Below are 24089 nucleotides of genomic sequence, written 5' to 3'. Positions count from 1 at the left end.
TGTCCAGCAACCTTCCTATCTCCTCTTTCCTCCCCTCCATCCACCCATGTCCAGCAACTCTCCTCTTCCCTCCATCCAACCATACCTAACAATTCTCATCTCTGCCCTGCCCCTATCCATTCATACCCAGCATTTCTGTTCTTGCCCCTGCCCCCTTCTATCCATCCATACCCAGCCATTCTGTTCTTGCCCCTGCCCCCTCTATCCATCCATACCCCAGCAATTCTATTTTGTCCCCTGTCCCCTCCCTCCAGCCATCAGCGATTCTCCTCTCTCCCCTGCAATTCCCTCCCGCCCCATCCTTCCCTCCCATTCAATTCCACCTGCCCGCCCTCTTCTCCCCCCCAAAATTTACAGTGGAAGCAGGCTGAGCTCCGATCCTGCATCTGCCTCCCTCTCCCAGACGCTGCCTATCACCGCCATGATCGCAGGATCTACCTCCCTCCGTCTCAGCACTCATCAGCAGCAGCACTGGTAGCGAATCATACACGCTGCCTCCTTCTAACCTGGAAGCGTCTTCTCTGCCGCGTCCAGCCCCAGCAGAAACAGGAAGTTCTGATAATGGGGGCGGAACGCGGCAGAGAAGACGCTTCTGGGTTAGAAGGAGGCAGCGTGTATGATTCGCTACCGGTGCTGCTGCTGTGCTGATGAGTGCTGAGACGGAGGGAGGTAGATCCTGCGATCATGGCGGTGGTAGGCAGCGTCTGGGAGAGGGAGGCAGATGCAGGAACAGAGCTCAGCCTGCTCCCTCCGCACCGCTGCCTCCACTGCTGGGTGGACCTGAACCCAAACTGGGCGGGCCTAGGCCCACCGAGGCCCACCCGTGGCTATGCCCCTGCTCCACCCCTGCCGAGCCACCGGTATCATTGGCACTCGGCAGGAGAGAAGAATCGGGTAAACTCTGAATTTTCAGCTTTTTTTTTGTTGAGGGTGGGGGTGGTAAACTGAATTTTGTGCTCATTTTTCAACACTGTTCTATATCTATAAAGAAGTATAAATGCTTTTTTTTTGTTGAGGGTGGGGGTGGTAAACTGAATTTTGTGCTCATTTTTCAACACTATTCTATATCTATAAAGAAGTATAAATGCTTTTTTTGTTGTTGTTTTACTGCATAAGGGAGGGACATTGGTAGTCACAAAATTGTCTGTTTATATGCGCCATGGCTGTTGTAAGGGGTATGGCTATCATAGGGGTGGAGTCATATGTGGTGGCCACGCCCATAATGAGTACCGGCACTTTGCGATAAATAATTAGATTTTGGGTTGCTGTTTGGGCACTTGGTCTCTGAAAGGTTCGCCATCACTGCCCTAGGGGTTACTATGGTGGTGAGAATAGTGAAGCTGCCTATGATGGGCTGATTTGAGAGACTGATACAGTTGTGGACAAGGAAGTTTGATTAACAGAAGATGGTGTGACATCACAAAGCTGAAGCCTGCCCACCCATGGAGGTTTTCTTTTTCCCCAATGCAGCAGGTGCTGCCATCTTGGTACACTCAAACCAATGTAATTGATAGGGTGACATGCTCCGCCTACTGGCTTCAAGCCAGATAATGGGCCAAGCATATTCCTGCCGTCTCCTGTTAATGAAAACTCCTTGGTTGTTGATGTTATGGAAATATGATTGACAATGTTCTTATTATGGGGGTGGGGTTTGGATGGGATAAAAGCATCTGCCATACTGAGAGCAAGGTCTGGTTGCACAAACCCTTGTCAGGACCTGTACAGTGAGGGGGTATCCTGCCAGGCATAATAAACAGGGGCTGCTGTGATAGTGTAATCTCTGCTGAAAGAGGTCAAAGCAAAGGGCTACAGAGGAGGGATAGAGGGAATACTGCCCCCCCCCCCCCCACCCCAGTGAGTGGAACAGGGACAGACTTGTTCGGGCCCAGAGGTGAGTGAGAGGAACTGCACCTCTAGGGAAGAAGGACAGACAGGGAGATCTGGTCCTGGATACAGTCCGACAGCTAGGGAAAAGCCCAGCAGGAAACTTGTCTGGCAGGGAAGCGGACAAGCTGCAGCCTCGGACTGTGCTGCCTGATAGGATGGGCTTGGAAGTAGAGAGCTGGGTGGACACTGAAAGAATCTGAATCTGCGGGATTTTCCATCTGATTAATGCCCCAGGATTTCCCCCGAGGGGATAGAGTTATGACAGTTACGCAGACCTGTTGCTGAACATTCTTGTTTAAAGTTCTGTTAGTAGAAGTTCAAGAATTTACAAAAGCAGCTCCTGGAGTAATTTTTTTCCTGGGACTGTTAAAGTGATAAAGGTGGTTGTTTAACCCCCCCACCCCCACCCCTGCCTACTGGGATTTAGCCTGGCCCCAGCCAGCACCCAGCTCAAAAGAGACTTTACCTTTGTATGCCCTGGTCTGGGGGCCTGACCTGAAGAGCTTAGCCGGCGTCCAGGACTGTCTGGAGGGGAACCAGGGTTGCAAGAAGAAGGGATGCTAGTGCTCTCCAAAGCTCATGGACAATATCTTGGAATTATTCTTAATGCTAATCCAAAGCAAGGTGCCAATATTTGCAAACACATTAGTTTTCTCCAGACCTAGTACAGCTATCTAGAATTCCGTCTGTCAAATCTTAATTTAAGGGTGGGATTTCAATCCTGATACTCAAATCACTCGCAGTTTAAGACTCAGAGAATCAAGAAGGCCTAGTACAAGCCTGTCTGGTATGAAATCCAGTTGTGAAGAGCTTCTACAAACATTAATTAATTGTTTAAAAAATACGGTCCTGTGGACTATGAGCCAGCTAAAAGTTGCCACACCGTTCCCTTCCACCAGTGTTTGTTCTGTGCACAGCTAACACTACAATGAACCAGTTAGAAAGTAGTGTTGTGAAATCTAGAAACCAAAGCTTAGATTCTTTGAAACTTTTCTCAAATGTAGACAAGCAGGTTTCGTGTTTAAGCCGCAATGGCAGGCTATTCCATTCAATGGTTCCATGAATGGAGAATGTGCATGTCCATGTAATTTTCAAACGCACAGGTCAAAGTGCCAGCATGACAAGTTCACTTTTATGTTGAGATCTCAGAGGTCGAGTAGGTAAATACCATTTTACAGCATTCCTTAAATAATAAGCAGAATCATGATAAAGAGCCTGATGAACCATCACCAATAATTTATACAAGATCCCGCTATGCACTGGTAACCATTTCAAACTCCTCATATGCAGGATTATGCATTCGGACTGTGAAAGGCCCAATAACAACTGCACAACCAAATTCATAGTCACCTGAAGCGCTTGAAGACAAAACCCTGGTAATCCTAGGTAAACAATGCTGCAATAATCCATACTACTGAATACCATTGTCTGCAACACTTTTTTTTAAATCAGCCCAAGGCAAAATATATTTCAATTTACTCAACATTCTCAGCTTATAGGATATAGTCTGCATTAAAGCTTGTATCTGAGGGGTCACATGATGCCATGATAGCTAGCGGGTGTCAAAGAGCCAAGGTCCCAAGCTCCCTAAATAACATCTTGATCCTGAGCTGTCCTAGCAGCACTTTAATAGCAGATTCTTCTTTCTGAAGATCCCTGGTCCAGAGGGATGGCTTTTGTTATCACTGGTGGTCCCGTATGTCCTCGAAAATACTTCAGAAAGACAGATCTTGAGGCCATGCGTGGGACGGCAAAATGGCGGGTCCCAGAGCCAGCCTTTGGTGAGTTTGGTTTGGGCTGCTGAGATCGCTGCCAAAGTGACGGCACTGCTGGAATCTTCCGTGGGTAGAAAGTTGCAGATCTGCTTGAGTCTGTGGATGGTAAGCTGGAATCTTTCAGAACTGATCTTCTGGACTATCAGCAATGCCTTTCGGACGTCGAGGACAAGTTGCAGCAATATAGTAGCCGACACCAGGACAGGCAGCTTAAACTAGCTCAGAGGACAAGATTGATGATTTGGAGAACCGGTCTTATCTGAGTAATCTCCGGCTGGTCGGTCTCCCAGAATCAATTAAAGACTCGGAGTTGTGCAGTTTTTTTGAAAGCTGGCTGCCTAAAGTCTTGAATCTCCAATCTGTTGCTGGTCCCTTGCACATTGAGTGTGCCCATCACCTGAGGCAGAGGAGGCTTGCAGATCCTCGTCTTTGGAAAGTTATTTTCAAGCTATTAAATTTTTGTCCACAAGCAAGAGATTTTGAGAGCACTGTGACTTACCGGCCCTCTTCACTATGAGAATCACAGAATACTGTGTTTTCAACATCTCTCCATGGCGGTGTCTCAAGCTCAAGACCTTCACCACAGCTTGTAATTTGCTTTACTCAAAAAAGGTGCCATCAACCCTGCTGTACCCAGCGCGTTTGAGAATCTTCCATGCAGGCAAGACACACCACTTCGGTCACAGAGGCCTTACAGTTTGCTAATCAACTGGAATCACCATCTGCTCCATTCGTGAGGAGCTTTGAGGAGTTGGAAGATACATGCCTTCTCTCTCCGCATGGGCATCTGCTTCGCTGGAGCCTTGTTTGGCCAGTACAGATGGGCCGCCTCTCTTTTTTCCTATGGTTATTTGACAAATACACTGTTGGTTTTAATGGTCTGTTCTCTTTGTATGGATGTTAACAGGAATTTTCAGTTGTTGGTTTGTTTGTTTTTTTAATATACCACTTCTTGGCATATGTCTTTGGCTTATTTTGGCTCTTTATTTCCACTACCTTAGGAGCTTCCTGGATTTTGTTTTATAACTGACACTAGCTGTTTAGTTATTTTTTTTTTTTTTGGGGGGGGGGGGGGGGGGCTGCTTGTTTTACTTTGTCTTAGTTTAGTTCCTGGGATTTCTGTTTATCTTTTGAGCCACATTCCTTTTGTTATAATGTGTATTCATTGACTTTTTATTTCTTATAAGGAGCCTCGGGGGGGGGGGGGAAGGGAACCAGTTTCTGAGTGACCTTAGTCAGGTATTGTTAGAAAGGGGATGGGATATGGTTGGGAAGGGTTTGGGGAGGGAGGTGACAAATGTCGATGGGGATATCTGGTGGGAGGGATGTTTTTTGTATATATTTTATACTACTCTGGGTACAGGTTCTTTTGTTTTTGTTTCTACTATCCTAGATAGTGCGCTGCTGGGACTGTACTATGCTTGGGGGGAAGCCCATGGGCTGGGGCAGTGGTTCCTAAACTTGGTCCTGGAGGCACCCCAGCCAGTCAGGATTTCAGGACCTGCCTCCAGGACAAGGTTTGGGAATCACAAGGCTGGGGGCTCTCCCTCCTCTCCTTTCTGTCATGTTGTTTTTTTCTTCTTTTGCACATTATCAGATCAGATAGGATCAGTTGTCTCCTGGAACTTGGGAGGAGTCTTGACCTCCCCCATAAAAAGAACAAAAGTGTTACAGACTTTGAAGCATCAAAATTCTGATATAGCGTTTTTACAGCAGATGCATTTATCCTCTGCAGAGCATGAGAATTGTCAGAGAGGGTAGGTAGGCCATCTAGTTAGAGGTCTCAGTGATACATCGTTAAGCCGGGGTATTCATTTTGTAAAGGTTCGGACTTACAGGTGCAGTCTACCATCCAGAACACAGAGGAGCGCTTTGTACTGGTTGGGGGTCCTTTTTGGATCCTTAGCCTTTGGTGCTCTGCAATGTATACATGCCCAATATTTTGTTAGGGGACTGTTGGATCTTTTAGCTTCCTACCAGGGGGTAATGTTTTCTAGGGGGGGGGCAGGAATTTCAATTCGGTGTATGACCCCCCACTTAGATAAGTCACAACCAGTTCCCCTGGGAGCTACTCCAAGCTCTAGGCCAGGGGCTTACCTCTTCTTTGTCATACCCTGGACTTGGTTGATGTGTGGCAGATTCTTCACCCTTTCTGCTAGAGATTATACGCATATATCCCTTGCCTACTCAACCCAGTCCAGGATAGATTACCTACTGGTTTCTAGTGCTCTTTCCTCTAAAATACAAACAGTGGAGATAGGCCCCTACGGGGGATTAGATCATACTTTAGTTTGGTTCCAGCTTGCTTTACGGCCCAGGGACTCTCAAAGACATACTTGGAGGTTCCCTTTTGAACTTTATTGGGACCAGAAATGTCATGATTTTATTATGGAACGTTGTGAATCTTTTAAATACCACAATGAGCTGCATACCCAACCTGATCTTTATTGGTAAACAGCGAAAGCCATGACGTAAGGGAAATAATATCCAACAGGGCTAGAGCTAGGAAACTCAGAGATAAAGAAATTCTTAGGTTAGAACAGCTGATGAGACACCATAGAATTTTGTATGCGGCATACCCTACCAAATCCCAGAGAGCTGCTTTATTGGCTTCCCAGAAGGAATTGAACGAGTTGCTCCATCAAAGAGCAGTTAAGTCCCACACTTACTATAAGTATCAGCTGTTTTTACATGGCAATAAGGCAGGCAACATGTTAGCCCACTTGGTTAAGAATAAGGGGGGGTACATCTCAAATTCTTCAGCTCCGTGGACCGGGAGGGCGTATGCTGCATTCTGACTTGGATATCACCGCTAGTTTTCAGAGATTTTATGAGCTTCTCTATGCTGCACCAAGTGAGGTTTTGTTGGATACTACTACTACTACTATTACTATTTAGCATTTCTATAGCGCTACAAGGCGTACGCAGCGCTGCACAAACATAGAAGGAAGACAGTCTCTGCTCAAAGAGCTTACAATCTAATAGACAAAAAATAAAGTAAGCAAATCAAATCAATTAATGTGTACAGGAAGGAGGAGAGGAGGGTAGGTGGAGGCGAGTGGTTACAAGTGGTTACGAGTCAAAAGCAATGTTAAAGAGGTGGGCTTTCAGTCTAGGTTTAAAGGTGGCCAAGGATTGAGCAAGACGTAGGGGCACAAGAAGTTTATTCCAGGCGTAGGGTGCAGCGAGACAGAAGGCGCGAAGTCTGGAGTTGGCAGTAGTGGAGAAAGGAACAGATAAGAAGGATTTATCCATGGAGCGGAGTGCACGGGAAGGGGTGTAGGGAAGGATGAGTGTGGAGAGATACTGGGGAGCAGCAGAGTGAGTACATTTATAGGTTAGTAGAAGTTTGAACAGGATACGAAAACGGATAGGGAGCCAGTGAAGCGACTTGAGAAGAGGGGTAGTATGAGTAAAGCGACCCTAGTGGAAGACGAGTGATGTATTTGGATAATTTAGACCTCCCTCAGATTTCATCTTGACAGCGATCGTTTCTCAATGCTCCAATTACAGAAGGGGACCTCATGTTAGCATTGCAGCTAAGTGCTCTTCACAAGGTGCCTGATCTGGATGGTTACCGCGTGGCATTTGATAAGCTTCTCTATGAGTAGGCTAGATGCCCTCTGCTCCGCTTGTTTAACTCTATGGTTCAGACCGGATTCTTTTAAAACAGCTCAAATGATTGTGCTACTGAAACCGGGTAGGGACCCAGGGTCATACCGCCCTATTTCTCTTTTGAACTCTGATATCAAATTATTTGCTAAAATCTACCTGATTTAATTGAAGTTTCTCAGGTAGGATTTGTAAAGGGATGGATGGCTGCCAAGAATATCCAGGTGATTTTGGCTTCCTTGGAGGTGGTGGGAGCGTGTCGGGCAGGAGTGTGCTGGTAACAATGGGCTGTATCACCAGGCGTAGCCAGCCATGCAATTGGGGGGGGGGGGCAGGGGTGGACTGGCGTGGACAATATATACCTCTCTCTCCCTCCCCCCCCCCTTGTGAAGGGCATGCTAGACATACCTTTGCTGGCAGGGATGCCAAGCCCCATCAGCCAATAAATGGACTGCCACCACTCCCCACTGCTTGTTCCTGGCTCTGAGCAGCATGCTGGGACTTCTCTAGCATGCACAAGTCCCAGCTTGATGGTCAGAGCTGGAAACAAGTGGGGAGCAGCAGCATATACTGCAGCAGGACATGTTTATCCACTCCTACCCTAGCTGAGATAATATTTAACCATTTCTCTGACTTCAGGTGCAACTTTCTTTAAATCAATCACCTTAATTTCTAACTTTTCCTACTTTCTTACTTATCTATATGTTACTGTCATGTCCCCTACCTCAACGCAAGCGGCGTCCTCGGGCTGCGCGGGGTTCCGTCAACACGCACACTTGACTGGCACTGCCTGAGCCATGTGTGTGTAGTCAGTGGCGTTCCTAGGGGGGGGCAGTGGGTGTGGTCCGCCCGGGTGCACGCCGCTGGGGCGGGTGCCGCGCGCCTGTCCTCCGTTGTTCCATGCTTCTTCTCTGCCCCGGAACAGGAAGCATGGAACAACGGAGGACAGGCGCGCGTGGCACCCCCCCAGCGGCGTGCACCCGGCGGTGGGGGGTCCTTTCGCCGGGGGGGGGGCGCTGCACCCGGGGGGGCGGGGCGCATCGGCCCGCACCTAGGGGCTCAACCTCTGGGGAATGGCGGTCAGCGCAGGTGAAACCCAGGGTTGTCCAGCCGCCAAGCAGAACCTGGTCCGAGTACCAGGCTCAGCAGCACTCTACTTGGTACAAGAACTCACAAGTCTGACAGTAAGCTGAAGCCATGAGTTCACTGGAGAAACCCGACCTGTCTGAGTTGACCCAGGTTCTTCAGCAGCAACAGGCCCAGCTAAACCGTCTGTCCGGAGTTCTACAGGGGGTGTGTTCCAAGATGTCAACCCTTCAATCCCAACGACAGCCTCCTGTTGCGTCATCCAGATCCGTGTTACCTACTCCAGAGTTGCAGCTTCCTGAGCCTCCTCGGTTCAACGACACCCCTTCTGCTTGCCAAGGGTTCCTCAACCAATGACTTATGCTGTTTGAAATGCAACCAGCAGCCTTTTCTACTCAAGATAACCTATATCATCTCTCTACTCTCTGGATCCGCCTTGGCTTGGGCCTCTCCTCTCTGGGAGCAACGAGACCCTTTACTTACTGATCTTGGAGAATTTCTTTGCCGCTTCCAGCTAGTTTTCGATGTGCCGGGACGTCCCTCCTCTGCAGCCGCAGAACTTCTACGAGTTCAACAAGGCAATTGTTCTGTTGGTGCTTATGCCGTTCACTTTCAAACCCTAGCTTCAGAGGTAAGATGGAACCAAGAGGCCCTTACTGCCATTTTGTAGCAAGGACTCAACGAACGGATCAAAGATGAACTGGCTGGCCGGGAACTTCCGAATGCTTTGGATGCTGTGATCACCCTCTGCGTCCATATCGACGTACGGTTTCAAGAAAGGCCACTGGAATGCTCTGCTTAGCGCCGCTCTCAGAGACCATCTCCCCAGACGCTGCGCCCTTCTCCCAAAGGTGTCTATTTCTGGAGTCCCTGAAGAGACAATGGTTATCGGATGGCATCGGCTCTCTGAGAAGGAGAGTGCTCACCCTCGGGACAATCAACTTTGCCTCTACTGTGGGTAGGCTGGCCACTTCCGAAGACATTGTCCGAATAAACTGGGAAATGCCATGACCCAGGGACACTGAAGGGAGTGGCCCCAGGTCATTTTTCACCTCTTCTGGATAATCTTGTCTCCGTCCCAATTTCCCTGCGCTGGAAGGAACTCATTATTAACACTGTGGCTTTGACCGATTCAGGAGCAGGAGGAAATTTTATTGACGCCGGTCTCCTGAACCAACTAGGAGCTCCATCAATTCTTTGCAAACCTACGCTACAAGTGACCTCCATTCAAGGTTTAACTCTTCCTTACTCCATCACTCACATTGCCCAGCCCTTGCGATGCAAGTTGGAATTTTGCATAAGGAGGAAATTCAATTTCTAGTGCTTCCCCGGGCCATTCATCCCGTTATTTTGGGCCTACTTTGGTTACGACTACACGCACCAAGTATCAACTGGACTACGGGTGATATCGGCAGTTGGGGTTCTCAATGTTTCGCCATATGTCTCATGCGGGTGGTGCCTTCCCTGAGGACTATTGCGGCCTCCCCGGGGGTCTTGAGCCTGGGTGATGCTTCTCTCCCCAAGGAATATTGTGATTTCCAAGATGTCTTTAAAGTGCAGGAGGCAGACTCTCTTCCTCCTCATCGCCCTTTTGATTGCCCCATTGAGCTACTCCCAGGCAAACTGCCCCCTCGGGGCTGGCTCTACACTCTTTCTCGGGAGGAATCTAATACCATGCAGGAATATATTCAAGAAAACCTCCGTAAGGGCTTCATCAGACCCTCTTCATCCCCGGCGGGGGCAGGGTTCTTTTTTGTTTCCAAGAAGGATGGCTCATTGCGACCCTGCATTGACTACCGAGGTCTGAACGAAATAACCATCAAGAATCGGTATTCTCTTCCCCTCATTTCAGAATTTTTCGACTATCTGCAAGAGGCATCTATCTCCACCAAGTTAGATCTCCGAGGGGCATACAACCTAATCCAAATTTGCCATGGGGACAAATGGAAGACCGCTTTTAATACCCATGAGGGACATTTTGAGTATTTAGTTATGCCGTTTGGCCTTTGCAACGCACCTGCGGTGTTTCAGGAATTCATCAATTTTATTTTTCAAGATCTTCTGTACTCCTCGGTCATAGTTTACTTGGATGACATCCTGGTTTTCTCTACTTCTGTTAAGGACCATGTCCATCATGTGCGTACGGTTCTGCAGTGCCTCCAGAGCCACCGCCTAGTCGCCAAGCTGGAAAAGTGCTTGTTTCATCAACGGTCTATCCAGTGGTGTGCTGGAGCAGGCTCTCATAGGCTCTCGAGAGCCGTTTGTTAAGTTTTTAAGAATTTTGGGAGCCGGTTCTCCATGGCTACTTTAACAAATGGATCCCAAAATGTGGGCTTGGGCTCCTCTTGAATTCTCTTTTACTTTGCTTGCGAGAGAGAGCCCCCTGTTAACAATTTACCAGCACACCCCTGGGTCTATCCCATTCTTGGGATATATTGTCTCCTCGAATGGCCTCCAAATGGACCCCGCTAAACTCCGAGCCATCCGAGATTTGCCCGTGCCCCAGGATCTCCGGGGCTTGCAATGATTTTTGGGCTTTGCTAGCTACTACTGACAGTTCATCCATTGATATTCCATCATCACTGCCCCTCTCACCACGTTGACCAGGAAGGGGGCAGATGTGAAGAACTGGACATTGAAAGCCCTAGACACCTTCACCACCCTTAAATGAGCTTTTCTGTCCGCCCCAGTACTCTGAAGTCCTGATGTTAAAGGACCGTTCGTTATGGAGGTTGATGCCTCTTCCCTCGGGGCAGGGGCTTTTCTTTCTCAAGCCTCAGAGTCTGGCAAACGTCACCCCTGTTTTTTCTTCTCTAAAAAATTTTCTCCAGCTGAACAAAATTATACTGTCGGAGACTGGGAACTGTTGGCCCTTAAATTGGCTTTTCAAGAATGGTGCTACCTCCTGGAAGGTGCTTTGCACCTCATCACGGTAATCACAGATCACAAGAATCTCCTATACCTTCAGGAAGCCAAAAGGTTGAACCCATGGCAGGCACGCTGGTCATTATTCTTTCCCCGCTTTAACTTCCGCCTGGTGTTCCAACCGGCCGAGAAAAATACGCAAGCTGATGCCCTATCCAGGGCCTTCAACCCTTCTGAAGAACCCGAACAGTGTTACCCCATGCTCAATCCTGCCTGCATTGCTTCCACAACCTTGGTCTCGCCCAAATCTACGAGAACTTCTGTGCCACCTCAATACAGGAAGAAAGTCCTCAAATAGGGACACTCCTCCATTTTGCGGGTCACCCTGGTTTCCATAAGACTTTTAATATCTCAGTATTATTGGTGGCCTCGCATGGCTCAAGATATCTTACATTTTGTTTCTACTTGTCCCACTTGCGCCCGGAACAAGTTCCCTCCTGGCAAGCCGTGGGGACTCCTGCAGCCTTTACCAGTTCCGCAACTCCTATGGCAGGAAATATCAATGGATTTTGTTACTGAACTCCCTGAATCCCAAGGGCACACAGTCATTTGGGTAGTGGTGGATCGATTTTCCTGGATGGCCCATTTTATCCCCATGAAGGCCTTTCCTTCTGCTGCCACCCTTGCCACGGCCTTTATCCAACACATTTTCCGCTTACATGGTCTCCCTCTGCGGATCATGATCAGGGCTCTCAATTCACTTCAAGGTTCTGGAGAGCCCTGTGCTCTACCTTCAAGATTACCACTCACTTTTCGTCTGCCTACCACCCACAGACCAATGGCCTCGTGGAACGGGTTAATCAAACTCTCAAGGCCTTCCTACAGATGTACACTATCAGTCGACAGGATTACTAGTCCGCGTTGCTCCCCTGGGCAGAATTCGCCTATAACAACAGTTTTCATACTGTCTCTCATACCTCGCCATTTTTTACAGTGTACGGATGCCATCCTCATCTGCCGCTTCCAATCCCTCAGACACAAGCCTCGCCTCTGCTCCACCAGACAGTCACTGATATTCAGGATATCTGGGCCAAGGTCCAGCAACATCTTCAGCGAGCCTCGGCTAAGTACAAGCTCTTAGTGGATCGAAAAAGACAAACTGCGCCAGTTTTTCCACCTGGACAGAAGGTCTGGCTCAGCACCAAATACTTGAGGCTTTGCCTACCCTCCTTCAAGTTTGCTCCCTGATTCATAGGGCCATTTCCAGTACAATCTCGGGTGGGGGCGGTCACTTACCGTCTCCAGTTACCAGCTAACCTCAAGGTTCACAACGCCTTCCATGTAGCCCTGCTTAAACCATTTTTAACTTCCAGATCATCCCAAGAAGATCATCGTACCTGATTCAGAGCCTGACCCTGAAGGTAGAGGAGATTCTAGACTCCAAGCATCAGAGAGGAAGACTATTTTATCTGCTATCCTGGAAACATTTTGGCCCAGAGGACAATTCCTGGGAGCCCGCTGCTAACGTTCACGATTTCCATGACCGCTACCCACTGAAACCAGGACCTAGGCAGGAGAGGGTACTGTCATGTCCCCTACCTCAACACAAGCGGCGTCCTCGGGCTGTGCGGGGTCCCGTCGACACGCACACTTGACTGGCACTGCCTGAGCCATGTGTGTGTAGTCCTCTCTGGGTTTGTTCAGAGAGCGATAATTGCAAGCTCCTTAATTGCTTTGCTTCCATGCACCTGTTTCTGCTCTCCCTCTCTCTGCCTGGATTCCACCCACCTGGGTCTGCTCTTTCTCTGCCTGGCTTCCCTTGCTTCTCTCCTATTTGTCTTCCGTTTCCTCCTTCCCCTGCTCTTGTCCTATGGCTGTGCCCCTTCTCCCTGCTGATGTAAAACGCCAGCACTTTATCAGCTGAGCTCTCCCTGGACTCCATGCTTCGGCTTCTACTTTGGTAGGTGTTTCTAACTCTGTAGTCTGCTTCTTATCTACTGGCCCCTCATTGCTGACTTGCCTGTACCTGGATTACTGTCTTGCCTGCCGCCTGCCTACTGACTTGCCTGTACCTGGATTACTGTCTTGCCTGCCTACTGACTTTTCGCCTGTACCTGGATTACTGTCTTGCTTGCCGCCTGCCTACTGACTTGCCTGTACCTGGATTACTGTCTTGCCTGCTGCCTGCCTACTGACTTGCCTGTACCTGGATTGCTCTCTTGGCTGCTGCCCGCCTACTGACAGCCGCTTGTACCTGGATTACTCTCTTGACCTACTGCCTGCCTGGCCAATACATTCATCACCCCGCTTCCAGCTCCGTCCCATAAGTCCTGCAGGCCGCCCGCACCTAGGGGCTCAACCTCTGGGGAACGGCAGTCAGCGCAGGTGAAACCCGGGGTTGTCCATCCGCCAAACAGAACCTGGTCCGCGTACCAGGCTCGGCAGTGCTCTACTTGGTACAAGAACTCACAAGTCTGACAGTTACATTTTTGCTTTACCCTTCACTATCAATTATAATGTTCTATTACGTGTTGTGTTGACATTGTAAATAGTATTTAACAATACTATTAGATAGGGATACGTTAGAATTGCTGGAGTTCCTCAATACTATTGATTACACAGACACTCCAACTTGTTTTAATAGCGTATAAAAGGGCCCTTTATACCCACCGGTCATGGTTGTTTTTGCCAAAGCCAAGACCTCCTCAAAAAGCATTGGCATGTGTTATTCCATTTTCACAGAAGGCGCCGGCTATCTGTGGTATTATACACAGGTATTGGCATGTGCTCTCAGTACACCCTGAATTCAGAGAACGCACTAAGGTGGGGTATAGATGCCAAGCGAATGTGGGTGAATTGTTGAAGAAGCCTAGTAGGTTTATGGAGGAAGGCAGACACTCCCCTTGTGGGAAATGTGTATACTGCCAATATTCCTTGGATACTGGGACCATTCCTATACCCCACAGTGATAAGGTGTTTACACTACGACAAAAGACCTGTTGTACTAGTTCACAGGTAGTGTATTGTATAATATGCCCTTGTGGTCTTTACTACATAGGGCATACCAAACGCCAATTAAAGAACAGGCTAGCCGAGCATGTTAGTAATTTGCGGCTCAAGAAGATGATTAATCCTCTCGTTGCTCATTGGGATGAACTTAATCACACGATAGAACAACTTAGGTGTGTGATTTTGACACAGATCCCTCTAAGTAACAGTAAGGGGGGTAACATCAGTTTTCGTTTATTATCTATTGAGCAACGATATATATACACGTGGGGAACAGTGGCTCCTGCAGGGCTTAATCAGGAGGTAGAATGGGTTTGAGGTGTAGTCTTTTTAAGAATAGTAGGTGGGGCGATATATGGCGCGAGCATTTAAAGAGGGCGTTCTAACCTCCCCAGATAGTTTCAGTGCTGTGGGTGTTGGCTCCCGAACTGAGATGTCTCATTCTGGCGTGCAGCAGAATTGAATTGAATAAAGTAAGTGGAATTATTGAGGATATATGGTGATTTAGTGAGATTTAGCGCGATATAAGAATTTGTGTATAGAGGGGTGGTAATGGGTTTGCGTTGTTTTAGATGGTGTGGTGGTTCCTCCTGATGAAGTGAGCGAAATGCGGTCCTGCATTGGGGAACCGGCATTTTTATAAGGAACAGCGGATGACAGATCCAGGAGTGATTAACCCATTCCTTCACCGTGTACCTGTGGAGGACTAAAAGACTTTATATCACACTATATGGTGGATTGCTTTATAGACTATCATACATTGACTTTTATGTGTGATATCTTCAGAGTCAAAATATATACAGTACCCGAGTGGAAAGCCGGGACGAGATATCTAAGAGGAAACCATTAGCAATCTGGCATTTTAGGAGAATGTAACAACTAAGTGTAACATTATTGTTTGTATACTTTAGCAAGAGAACTTGGAGTGATGTTAATCAGGTACTACGAGTGAATGGGGGATGAGTGAGTGGTATTATTGTTTTTAAATAGAATAAGTGCTTAAAGTAAAAGCACATTTTTTCAATAAAGATATTTGCTATTGAAACAAGTTGGAGTGTTTGTGTAATCAATTGTAAATAGTATACCATGCCATACTTTGTATTGTTTTTGAATATTTTTACTGCTGTAATTGTCTATTGCTCATATTTGATCTATTCTTACTGTACATCACCTTGAGTGAATTCCTTCAAAAAGGCGGTAAATAAATCCTAATAAATAAATAAATATTTACTTGGCTGGCAGGGCCAAGCATCCCCGCCAGCAAAGTAAAAGAGAATTCAGGAGGGGGCCCAAGCCCACATTTTGGAAGCCAGTTGTTAAGGTAGCCATTGGGGGGCTACTTTAACAACCAGCTCCCAAAATTCTTAAAAAACACGGCTCTCGTGAGCCCGTGAGAGCCCACTCCAGCACACCACTGGTGTCAGGTGCCTTTTCTGCTGATTAGCTTCAGTGCAGAGAAGGTATTCGACCATGCGTTATGGCCCTTCCTTTCTGCGGTGGTGCGGAAATATGGCATTGACTGTTTCATTAGAGATGCAATTGACGTCTTTTATTCACACCCCAGGGGTTAATGGAGAGTACTCAGGGTCTGCTGATATCCGTCAAGGCACGTGCCAGGGGTGGCCTCTATTGCCTTTATTATTTGTTCTGAGCTTGGACCCCCTTATTAGAGAGGTAGGTGTGTTTACATCCAGACATTGAGGGAGTCTATGGGCATTTTGTTTTCAAAATCTCAGCCTTCGCTGATCTCTTGGTACATCTTACCCATCTTAAGAGATCCTTGCCAGCATTGCTGGAGTTGTTTCAGGAGTTCAGTGATTTTTCTGGATTTAAGTTATGTTTTTCCAAGTCCCTGGTGCTTGCCTCTTCGGATTCAGTGCGGTGAGATTGGGGAGATGTGTTCCCACTACAGTGGGCTACGGGATCCTTCATGTAGTTGGGGCTACAGCTATCCATCCATGAATATTTCTCAGTTATTGGATACTACTGTTACACCATTGGAGGGATGGATGAACTTGCCGCTTGCACTGCATGGTAGGCTCCAGCTCTTTCGGATGATTGAGTTCTCAAAATGGCTATGGGGCTCACTTTCAAAGCACTTAGACTTACTAAGTTCCATGGAACTTTGTAAGTCTAAGTGCTTTGAAAATACACCGCAAAACGTTTTCCAAATGTTGCCCAATTGACGTCTAAAGAAAGATTTGAAATTGCTGTACAAATTGTTGGGTAAATTTTGTTGGGGAGGCCGCAAACCTAAAATTCCATTGCAGCTGTTGTTGGGTTCCTGGAACAGGGGAGGCATGGGGCTGCTTGATTTAAAGAAATACAATCAGGCCTGTCTTTTTCACTATCTAAGAGACGGGCTTGTAGACCGGCAAGACTGCACTCCGAGGCACCTAGAGGTTGCTTGTTCTGCTCCATGGCACCTTTCTTTTTTGCTGCAGGCCCCTGTGAATATTGTTCCCTCCTCCATAAGGGGAAGCATTTTGCTATGTCCCTTATGGGACATGTGGAGAAAGTTGACTGGGTACTGGGGGATTGATTCGGAGACCTTGGATCTTTTGCCTGTTCGGGGAAATGTACTGTTCTCACCAGAGAATGATAATAGGACATTCTGAGTGTGGGACAGATTGGGAATTATGAGATTAGAACATGTGTTGAGTAGAGAGGGTATTGTGTAAAGTTTGGGAGCATTGAGAATTGGCATAGAACTTAGTAATTGCATCATTGTATTGCCAATCTAAATAGGGATGCTGTGGGAGCATGTCATAGCCATCATGTTCAAGAATTTTTGCACAGTTTAGAGGAGACAGACTCTCAATATCTGGTTTTTATAGGGCATTAGTGGCAATCTCCCCTCTGAAAAATATGGAGGCTCTTAGAGCTCGTTGGGCCCATGATATAGGCCACCCTAATTTGGATGGATGTATGATAGACTGGGATCGATTCACAAAAGACTGTGTTCGTGAGGAGCTAGCTAAACTAAAAGTACACAAAGCGATGGAGCTCGGCAGTGGCGATCCTTGGTCAGCTGCCACCCGGGGAGAATCGGCACTGCGCACCCTTCCCCACCGGGTGCAGCGGCGTTCCCCCCCCCACCGGGTACATTCTTACCTACTGGGAGCAGCCGTACGGCTGTCAGTTCAGCTGGTTCCCTGCTCCCTCTGCCCCGGAACAGGAAGTAACCTGTTCCGGGGCAGAGGGAGCAGGGAACCAGCGGAGCCGACAGCCGCGCAGCTGCTTTCTGCATCCCTCCAGCAGCGTGCACCCGGGACGGACCGCCCCCACTGCCCCGCCCTCGGTACACCACTGGAACTCGGAGAAGTCCTGATGGCTCCGCTATCTGACCTCTTCAATGCTTCCATAGAGGCTGGAGTAAAGAGGTGCACGGGAGCGGGGATAGTGGGATTCCCGTAGCTACTGTGGAGATCCCTTCCATGTCTGCGGGGATCCCGTGGGGATGGATCCGGGTCCACGGGAATCCCATGGGGATGGATCTAGATCCTGTGGGATCCCTGCAGAAGTGCCTTCCCTCCCCCTAACACAGGGTACCCTCCCGGCACATACTCAAGGCAGCCTGATGGTCTAGTGGCTTCTTCAGAGCAGGAAGGATCCCCACCCTTTCCTGCCCACTGCCGTGGTGCTGATCCTCTCCTCTCTGCTCTTTTTAAAATGGCTGCTGAGACTTCAAGTGGCGGGCCTCGTGAGTCTTTCCTGCCCTGAAGAAGCTATTAGGCCATCAGGCTGCTGCGAGCTGTGTGCCTGGAGGGCACCAAGGGTCGAAGGGGAGGTGGATGGATGAAGTTGGGAAGGTAAAAGAGTAAGTCTTTTTCCCCTTCCTTGTGCCGCCGTCATCGTAGTACACTCAAAACGAGTGAACCTATGAGCTGCTGCATCCACGTTGTCGTTATTTATTGTTGGTGGCATTTTTATTTAATCTCCCTTATGTTTTCAAACATGCCGACTTGTGTAGCATACGGATGTACACAGATCAAATATAATGACGGAATAACGTTTCATAGGTAGAGTAGCAATTTGTTATAAGTCGTAATCAGTGTGTTATTTGGAGGGGCTGGTTATAAGGACACCCTAGCATGTGTTATATTCATGCAGAGATTTTTTTCTCCTGGTAAAGGGCCACTAAAACAGACATCATATTATGAGAATCAGGTGCTCAACATTCAGAGTTTCTATCTATTTACTTTTTTATGACATTTATATCCCATATTAAATATGAATTAAGTTGAAACCTGGGAGCATTTTAAATCTTGGGGTTTTTTCCTGTGCCTACATCTAAACAAAAAGATGGTTTTAAGGCACTTGCACCTTTTGTTTTGTGAATCTGCAGTCTTAGCAGAGTATGGAAGAAAATGATTTATGTTAACTTTTACTAGTATTTTTACTGCTTATAGAATCTGTCTTTCTTGGGGGGGGGGGGGGGAGTAAGGTGACTGCAGCACGGCAAGGAGCTGGGATGGAGGAGATTACTTGTGGCGGGGATGGACAGGGACGGGTTGGATTTCTATCTCTGTGCAACTCTGTAGGCTGGAGTGGTCCCAGAGGACTGGAGAAAGGCGGATGTGGTCCCCCTGCACAAGAGCAGAAGTAAGGAGGAGGTTTGGAATTACAGACCTGTCAATCTGACCTCGGTGGTGAGTAAACTAATGGCAACGCTTCTAAAGCGGAGGACTGTGAGGTTTTTCGAATTGAATGGCCTGCAGGACCCGAGGTAGCATGGCTTCACTAGAGGCAAGTCGTGTCAGACAAATTTGATTGATTTCTTTGACTGGGTGACCAAACAGTTGAATGTGGGAGGGACGCTAGATGTGGTGTACTTGGATTTTAGCAAATCCTTTGTCACAGTTCCGCACAGGCGACTGATAAAAAAATTGAGTACCCTCAGTATGGGACCTAAAGTGACTGGGCCAAAAACTGGTTAAGTAGGAGGAGACAGAAGGAAGTAGTAAATGGAGCTTACTCTGAGGAAAGGGATGTTATTAGTGGTGTGTCGCAAGGATCGGTCCTTGGGTTGGCTCTTGTTAACATCTTTGTGAGCGACATTGCGGAAGATCTGTCTCTTTGTGGATGATACCAAACTCTGTAATAGGATGGACACCCTGGAGGGTGTGAATGGCATGAGGAAGAATCTGCCAAGAAATTGGCAACTAAGATTTAATGCTAAGAAATGCAGGGTCATGCACTTGGGTTACAAGAATCCAGGGGAATGGTACAATATAGAGGGTGAAATGCTTCTGTGTACGGAAGAAGAACGAGACTTGGGGGTAATTGTGTCTGATGACCTTAAAGTGGCCAAACAGGTAGAAAGGGTGATGGTCAAAGCCAGAAAGATGCTTGGGTGCGTAAGGATAGGGATGACCAGCAGGAAAAAGGAGGTGATAGTGCCCTTGTATAAGTCTGGTGAGGCCTCATTTGGAGTACTGCCTGTAATTCTGGAGACCGCACCTAAGGAAAGATATAAACAGGATGGAGTTGGTCCAGAGGGCGGCTACAAAATTAATAAGTGGTCTCTGTCATAAAACATATAAGGACAGGCTTATGGACCTCAACATATATATGCTGGAGGAGAGGCGGCGGGAGAGAGGGGATATGATAGAGATGTTTAAATACTTCGGTGGCATTAATGTACAAGAAATTAGCCTTTTCCAAATGAACGAAAAGTCTGGAATGAGAGGGCATAGGATGAAGTTAAGAGGAAACAGGTTTAGGTGGAATCTAAGAAAATTCTCTTTTTCATGGAAAGGATGGTGGATGCCTGCAATGGCCTCCCAGTAGAGGTCGTGGAGACGAAGACTGTGTCAGAATTTGAAAAAGTGTGGGACAGGCATGTGGGATCCCTTATTTTATTTATTTCGATTTTGCTCACACCTTTTTCAGTAGGAGCTCAAGGTGAGTTGCATTCAGGTACACTGGGTATTTCTCTGTCCCAGGAGGGCTCACAATCTAAGTTTGTACCTGAGGCAATAGAGGGTTAAGTGACTTGCCCAAGATCACAAGAAGCAGCAGTGGGATTTGAACCAGCCACCTCTGGATTGCAAGACCGGTGCTCTAACCAGTAGGCCACTCCTCCACTCCTTAGGAAAAGGAGGAGTTAGTGGTTACTGCAGGTGGGCAGACTGGATGGGCCATTTGGCCCTTATCTTCCGTCATGTTTCTATGGACTCTTTGCTGAATCTGTATTTTGCCATATGCTTCTTTGTGATTGTACATTACTATGCTTTTGGTTAATGTGTTTTTATGTATGTACTTTTGTACTCCACCCTAGATTAGAAATAATAAATTCAAATTAGATTTTATCTCCACTACTCACCAAGTCAAGCCTGGGTTTAACCCACTGCATGAAATATAATCCTGTTTTTCTTAAGGAAATGAGAACTTTTAGGTGTTAAAGTTGTAAACCAACTTGTACAAAGATATGGACTGAAATGTCCATGCAAAACAGCAAAAGCAGAGGCTGACAAATGTGCAAACCAATAGGGTCCTTGATATGAATATTCTGAATAAACTGTTTCTTGATATTATCTCCCTATTGGTTTGCACATTTGTCAGCCTCTACTTTTGCTGTTTTGCTTTGATTCTCCGTGGAGGCTCCTCCTATTTTCTTGGATTTGCTGAAATTTCCATGTACAGGATGGTGTTAACCAGTAAAAACTGTTCCTTATGTTATGAATCTACATGGTAATCATGGGAACTTATACACGCGCTTAGCTAGGCATATTCTGTAAAGCGGCATGCGTAAATTCTAAGATGCTCAGCCAAAAAGGGGGCGTGGTCATGGGCGGAGTGTGGGCGTACCAGGCCTACCAATCAAATCTATGCGCACAGTTATAGAATATGGGCCAGCGCACGTCGATGTAGGCGCGGGTATATAACCCAGCTTTTCACTACTACTTAACATTTCTAAAGCGCTACCAGGGTCACGCAGCGCTGTACAATTTAACAATGAAGGACAGTCCCTGCTCAAAGGAGCTTACAATCTAAAGAACAAAGTATGCAGTCAATCAAATTGGGGCAGTCTAGGTTTCCTGAATAGAGGTAAATGGTTATGTGCCGAAAGCTACATTGAAGAGGTGGGCTTTGAGCAAAGATTTGAAGATGGGCAGGGAGGTGTAAATGGTGTTTATATATTCGCGCGTCTGCCCGGTCTAAGCGTATTCTATATACTGCATCTGAATTTAGGTGCATCTTATAGAATACGCCTAGGCGCTTCTGTGGGACGCGCCTGGATACTAAGCACCTTATATAGAATTGGGTCCTATAAGTAACAATACTATGCCATTCAATGTACTGGTATTTAAATATTGAATAATTAAACAATACTAAATATTGAATAATTAATACTGTAATTATTTATTGAATATGTTTGTTTTATTCTTGCTGTATACTGCCCTGGGTGAATTTATTTGAAAAGGTGGTAATATAAATCCTAATAAATAAATAAGTGAGAAAATCCCTTACAATCCAAGATGGAGCCCAGGGAGATTATGTTCTGTACATTGAGAGTGTTATTACTTCTAGGTGAGCAGGTTCCAGTGTGAACAGCTGAGGCCCTGCCAAGCTGATGTCGTGAACATTTACTTGGCATGTAAGTATGAGGCCATTTTGCTAAAGGGTGTTAAGCCCTTAACGCAGCACTAGTGCGGGAAAACAGGCTACTGCAAAATGCGCCAATGCCTATTGTTGCATATTCACACGCTAAGAGCACATTAGCCTATTTTTAAAAATATATATTTTAGAGAGGGCAAAGAGTGGGTTCTCCTGCACTATCTGGATAGCATGTGTTAACTGGATAAGGGAAAGGGGATGGGATTTAATATACTGCCGCCTTTCTGTGGTTACAATCAATGTGGTTTGTGTTTTATATACAAGCTTTATTTTGTACCTGGGCATATGGAGGGTTAGGTGACTTGCCCAGAGTCACAGGGAGCTGCAGTGGGAATTGAACCCAGTTCTCCTTGTTCTCAGGCCACAGCACTAACCATTAGGCTACTCCAATAACCCGGACTTAACATAGGAGTACTTGGTGCCTCCTAAACAGGAAGCGGTAATGCTCCTGCATTCATTTTTTGCAGGTCTCGTGTGAAAATGGCAACAATCGTGGATGACCTGCAAAAAATAACTAAATAAAAAGTCCTAAAAATGCCTCATGTGGGAAAAGACCCCCATTGGGCCTCTATTTCCCTTCAAGATGTCACATGTCCCTATTAAACAGAGATAGAAAGACCCACTCACAGATGCCAGGCTCTGAGCACGTTACAGTGCCATCCTCTGGTACCAAGTGGGCATTGTAGCGGTCACTGGTTATCACTTCAGTCATTTCACCAGCTTTCTGCCTCTGTCCCACCTTCGTCTTTAGAAAGACACCAAATCCAATGTCAGAAGGTTCTGACATGAACTGCCACCTGCATGTAAAACAAAACCTCCGTATTACACACCTGATATATATTACCACTTGTAGAATATAGAGCTTCAGTATTACGCACCTGCCACCTGCATGCAACAGACAGCTTCAATATTACACCCTATGACATAGCAGTGGAGTAGCTATGGGTGGGCCTGCCCGCCCAAGACAATTCAAAGGTGGCCGCCTTGCTCCCCTCTCTTCCACATCTGGATCCAGCATTTGCTCCTGCCCACGGCCTGGCAACCGCCCCCTTCCGGGCTACATCACCTTAACAGGAGGGGCAGTGAATCACATCCGCTGCCTGCGCTGGCCCCACGGGCTTCCCTCTGCTGCATCCTGCCCTCGCTGACGTCACTTCCTTTTTCCTGTCAGGATGCGGCAAAGGGAATCCTGCAGGGTCGGCACAGGGACTGGGAAGATGCATGTCGCTGTCGCTGCTGAAGGAGCTGAGGTACACCGGGGGGCGTATGGCTGGCTGGTTGGCAAAGGCTAGATCAGGGGTGGAGGACAGGGAGCAAGGTGTAGGATATAGGGGGGTAGTTATGGAAGGCCCACCCAATTTAACTGTGGGTTCACCCAAAATAACAGGCCTGGCTACGCTACTGTGACATACACTGCCAATGAAGGTTCAGCATATCTCTTTCATCCCACAATTCTGTTTAGTATTAAGACTCCATCCTGCAGATTAAGCCTCAGTATAAAGCTGCCTATGAGTACTGGAATTACGTCAAGCTCCATCTCTGTCCGTCCTCAAATCTAAGCTAAAAGCCCACCTTTTTGATGCTGCTTTTAACTGTAACCCTTATTCACTTGTTCAGAACCCTTATGTTATCATCCTCACTTTAATATTCCCTTATCTCTTGTTTGTCCTGTTTGTCTGTCCTAATTAGATTGTAAGCTCTGTCGAGCAGGGATTGTCTCTTCATGTTCAAGTGTACAGCGCTGCGTACGTCTAGTAGCGCTATAGAAATGATAAGTAGTAGTAGTAGTATGGAGCCTTGGACCTACGTTAATACTGTTCCGTTGGAAATTGTAGATTTACAGATAATTCAGCCTCCTATTCCTCACTCAGTATCCCCCTTTCATTTGGGCCTCTTACCTGAGGACACACCCAGGAAACAGGATCTCGTACTCAACCTGATGGGATGAGCCACGGTTTATCATCACGGTGTGCTCATACTGCTGTTTCACCTGGTCGCACACATAGTAGCTCTTGGGAATGTCGCCCCCATAGTTAATCTGAAACGGAGCAGAATGTAAGACTGAGGAGACGCAAACTTTTAGAGCACATTGCCAGTCCAGAAGGGCAGATGTATTCCCCCAGGTAGGCAGACTCTCTCTCACTCCCCAGTCACATGAACGCTCCAGTTCCGTGAAGATGTCTCCAACTCCCTGGAATCAGGTGTGGCTCTGTCCAGTCTCATCACATTTCC

At 47.2% G+C, this 24089-nt stretch overlaps 1 protein-coding gene across 8 annotated transcripts in view; it reads right to left on the bottom strand.

The window, feature by feature from the left end:
• Window positions 1–24089, bottom strand: part of LOC115480283 (SEC14-like protein 2) — a 117658-nt gene that overhangs the window by 5027 nt on the left and 88542 nt on the right. For all 8 annotated transcript variants that reach the window (XM_030218837.1, XM_030218839.1, XM_030218840.1 and 5 more), the window contains 2 exons: window positions 23756–23895; window positions 22485–22654 (listed from right to left, as the gene is read on the bottom strand). In XM_030218837.1, the coding sequence (XP_030074697.1) occupies window positions 22485–22654; window positions 23756–23895 (310 nt within the window). The remainder of the gene's footprint in view (window positions 1–22484; window positions 22655–23755; window positions 23896–24089) is intronic.

The sequence above is a fragment of the Microcaecilia unicolor genome, chromosome 11 (assembly GCF_901765095.1).
Source record: "Microcaecilia unicolor chromosome 11, aMicUni1.1, whole genome shotgun sequence".
Classification (NCBI taxonomy): Eukaryota; Metazoa; Chordata; class Amphibia; order Gymnophiona; family Siphonopidae; genus Microcaecilia; species Microcaecilia unicolor.
Note: the sequence above shows the minus strand (reverse complement) of the source record. Positions and strands in the feature narration are given on the sequence as shown.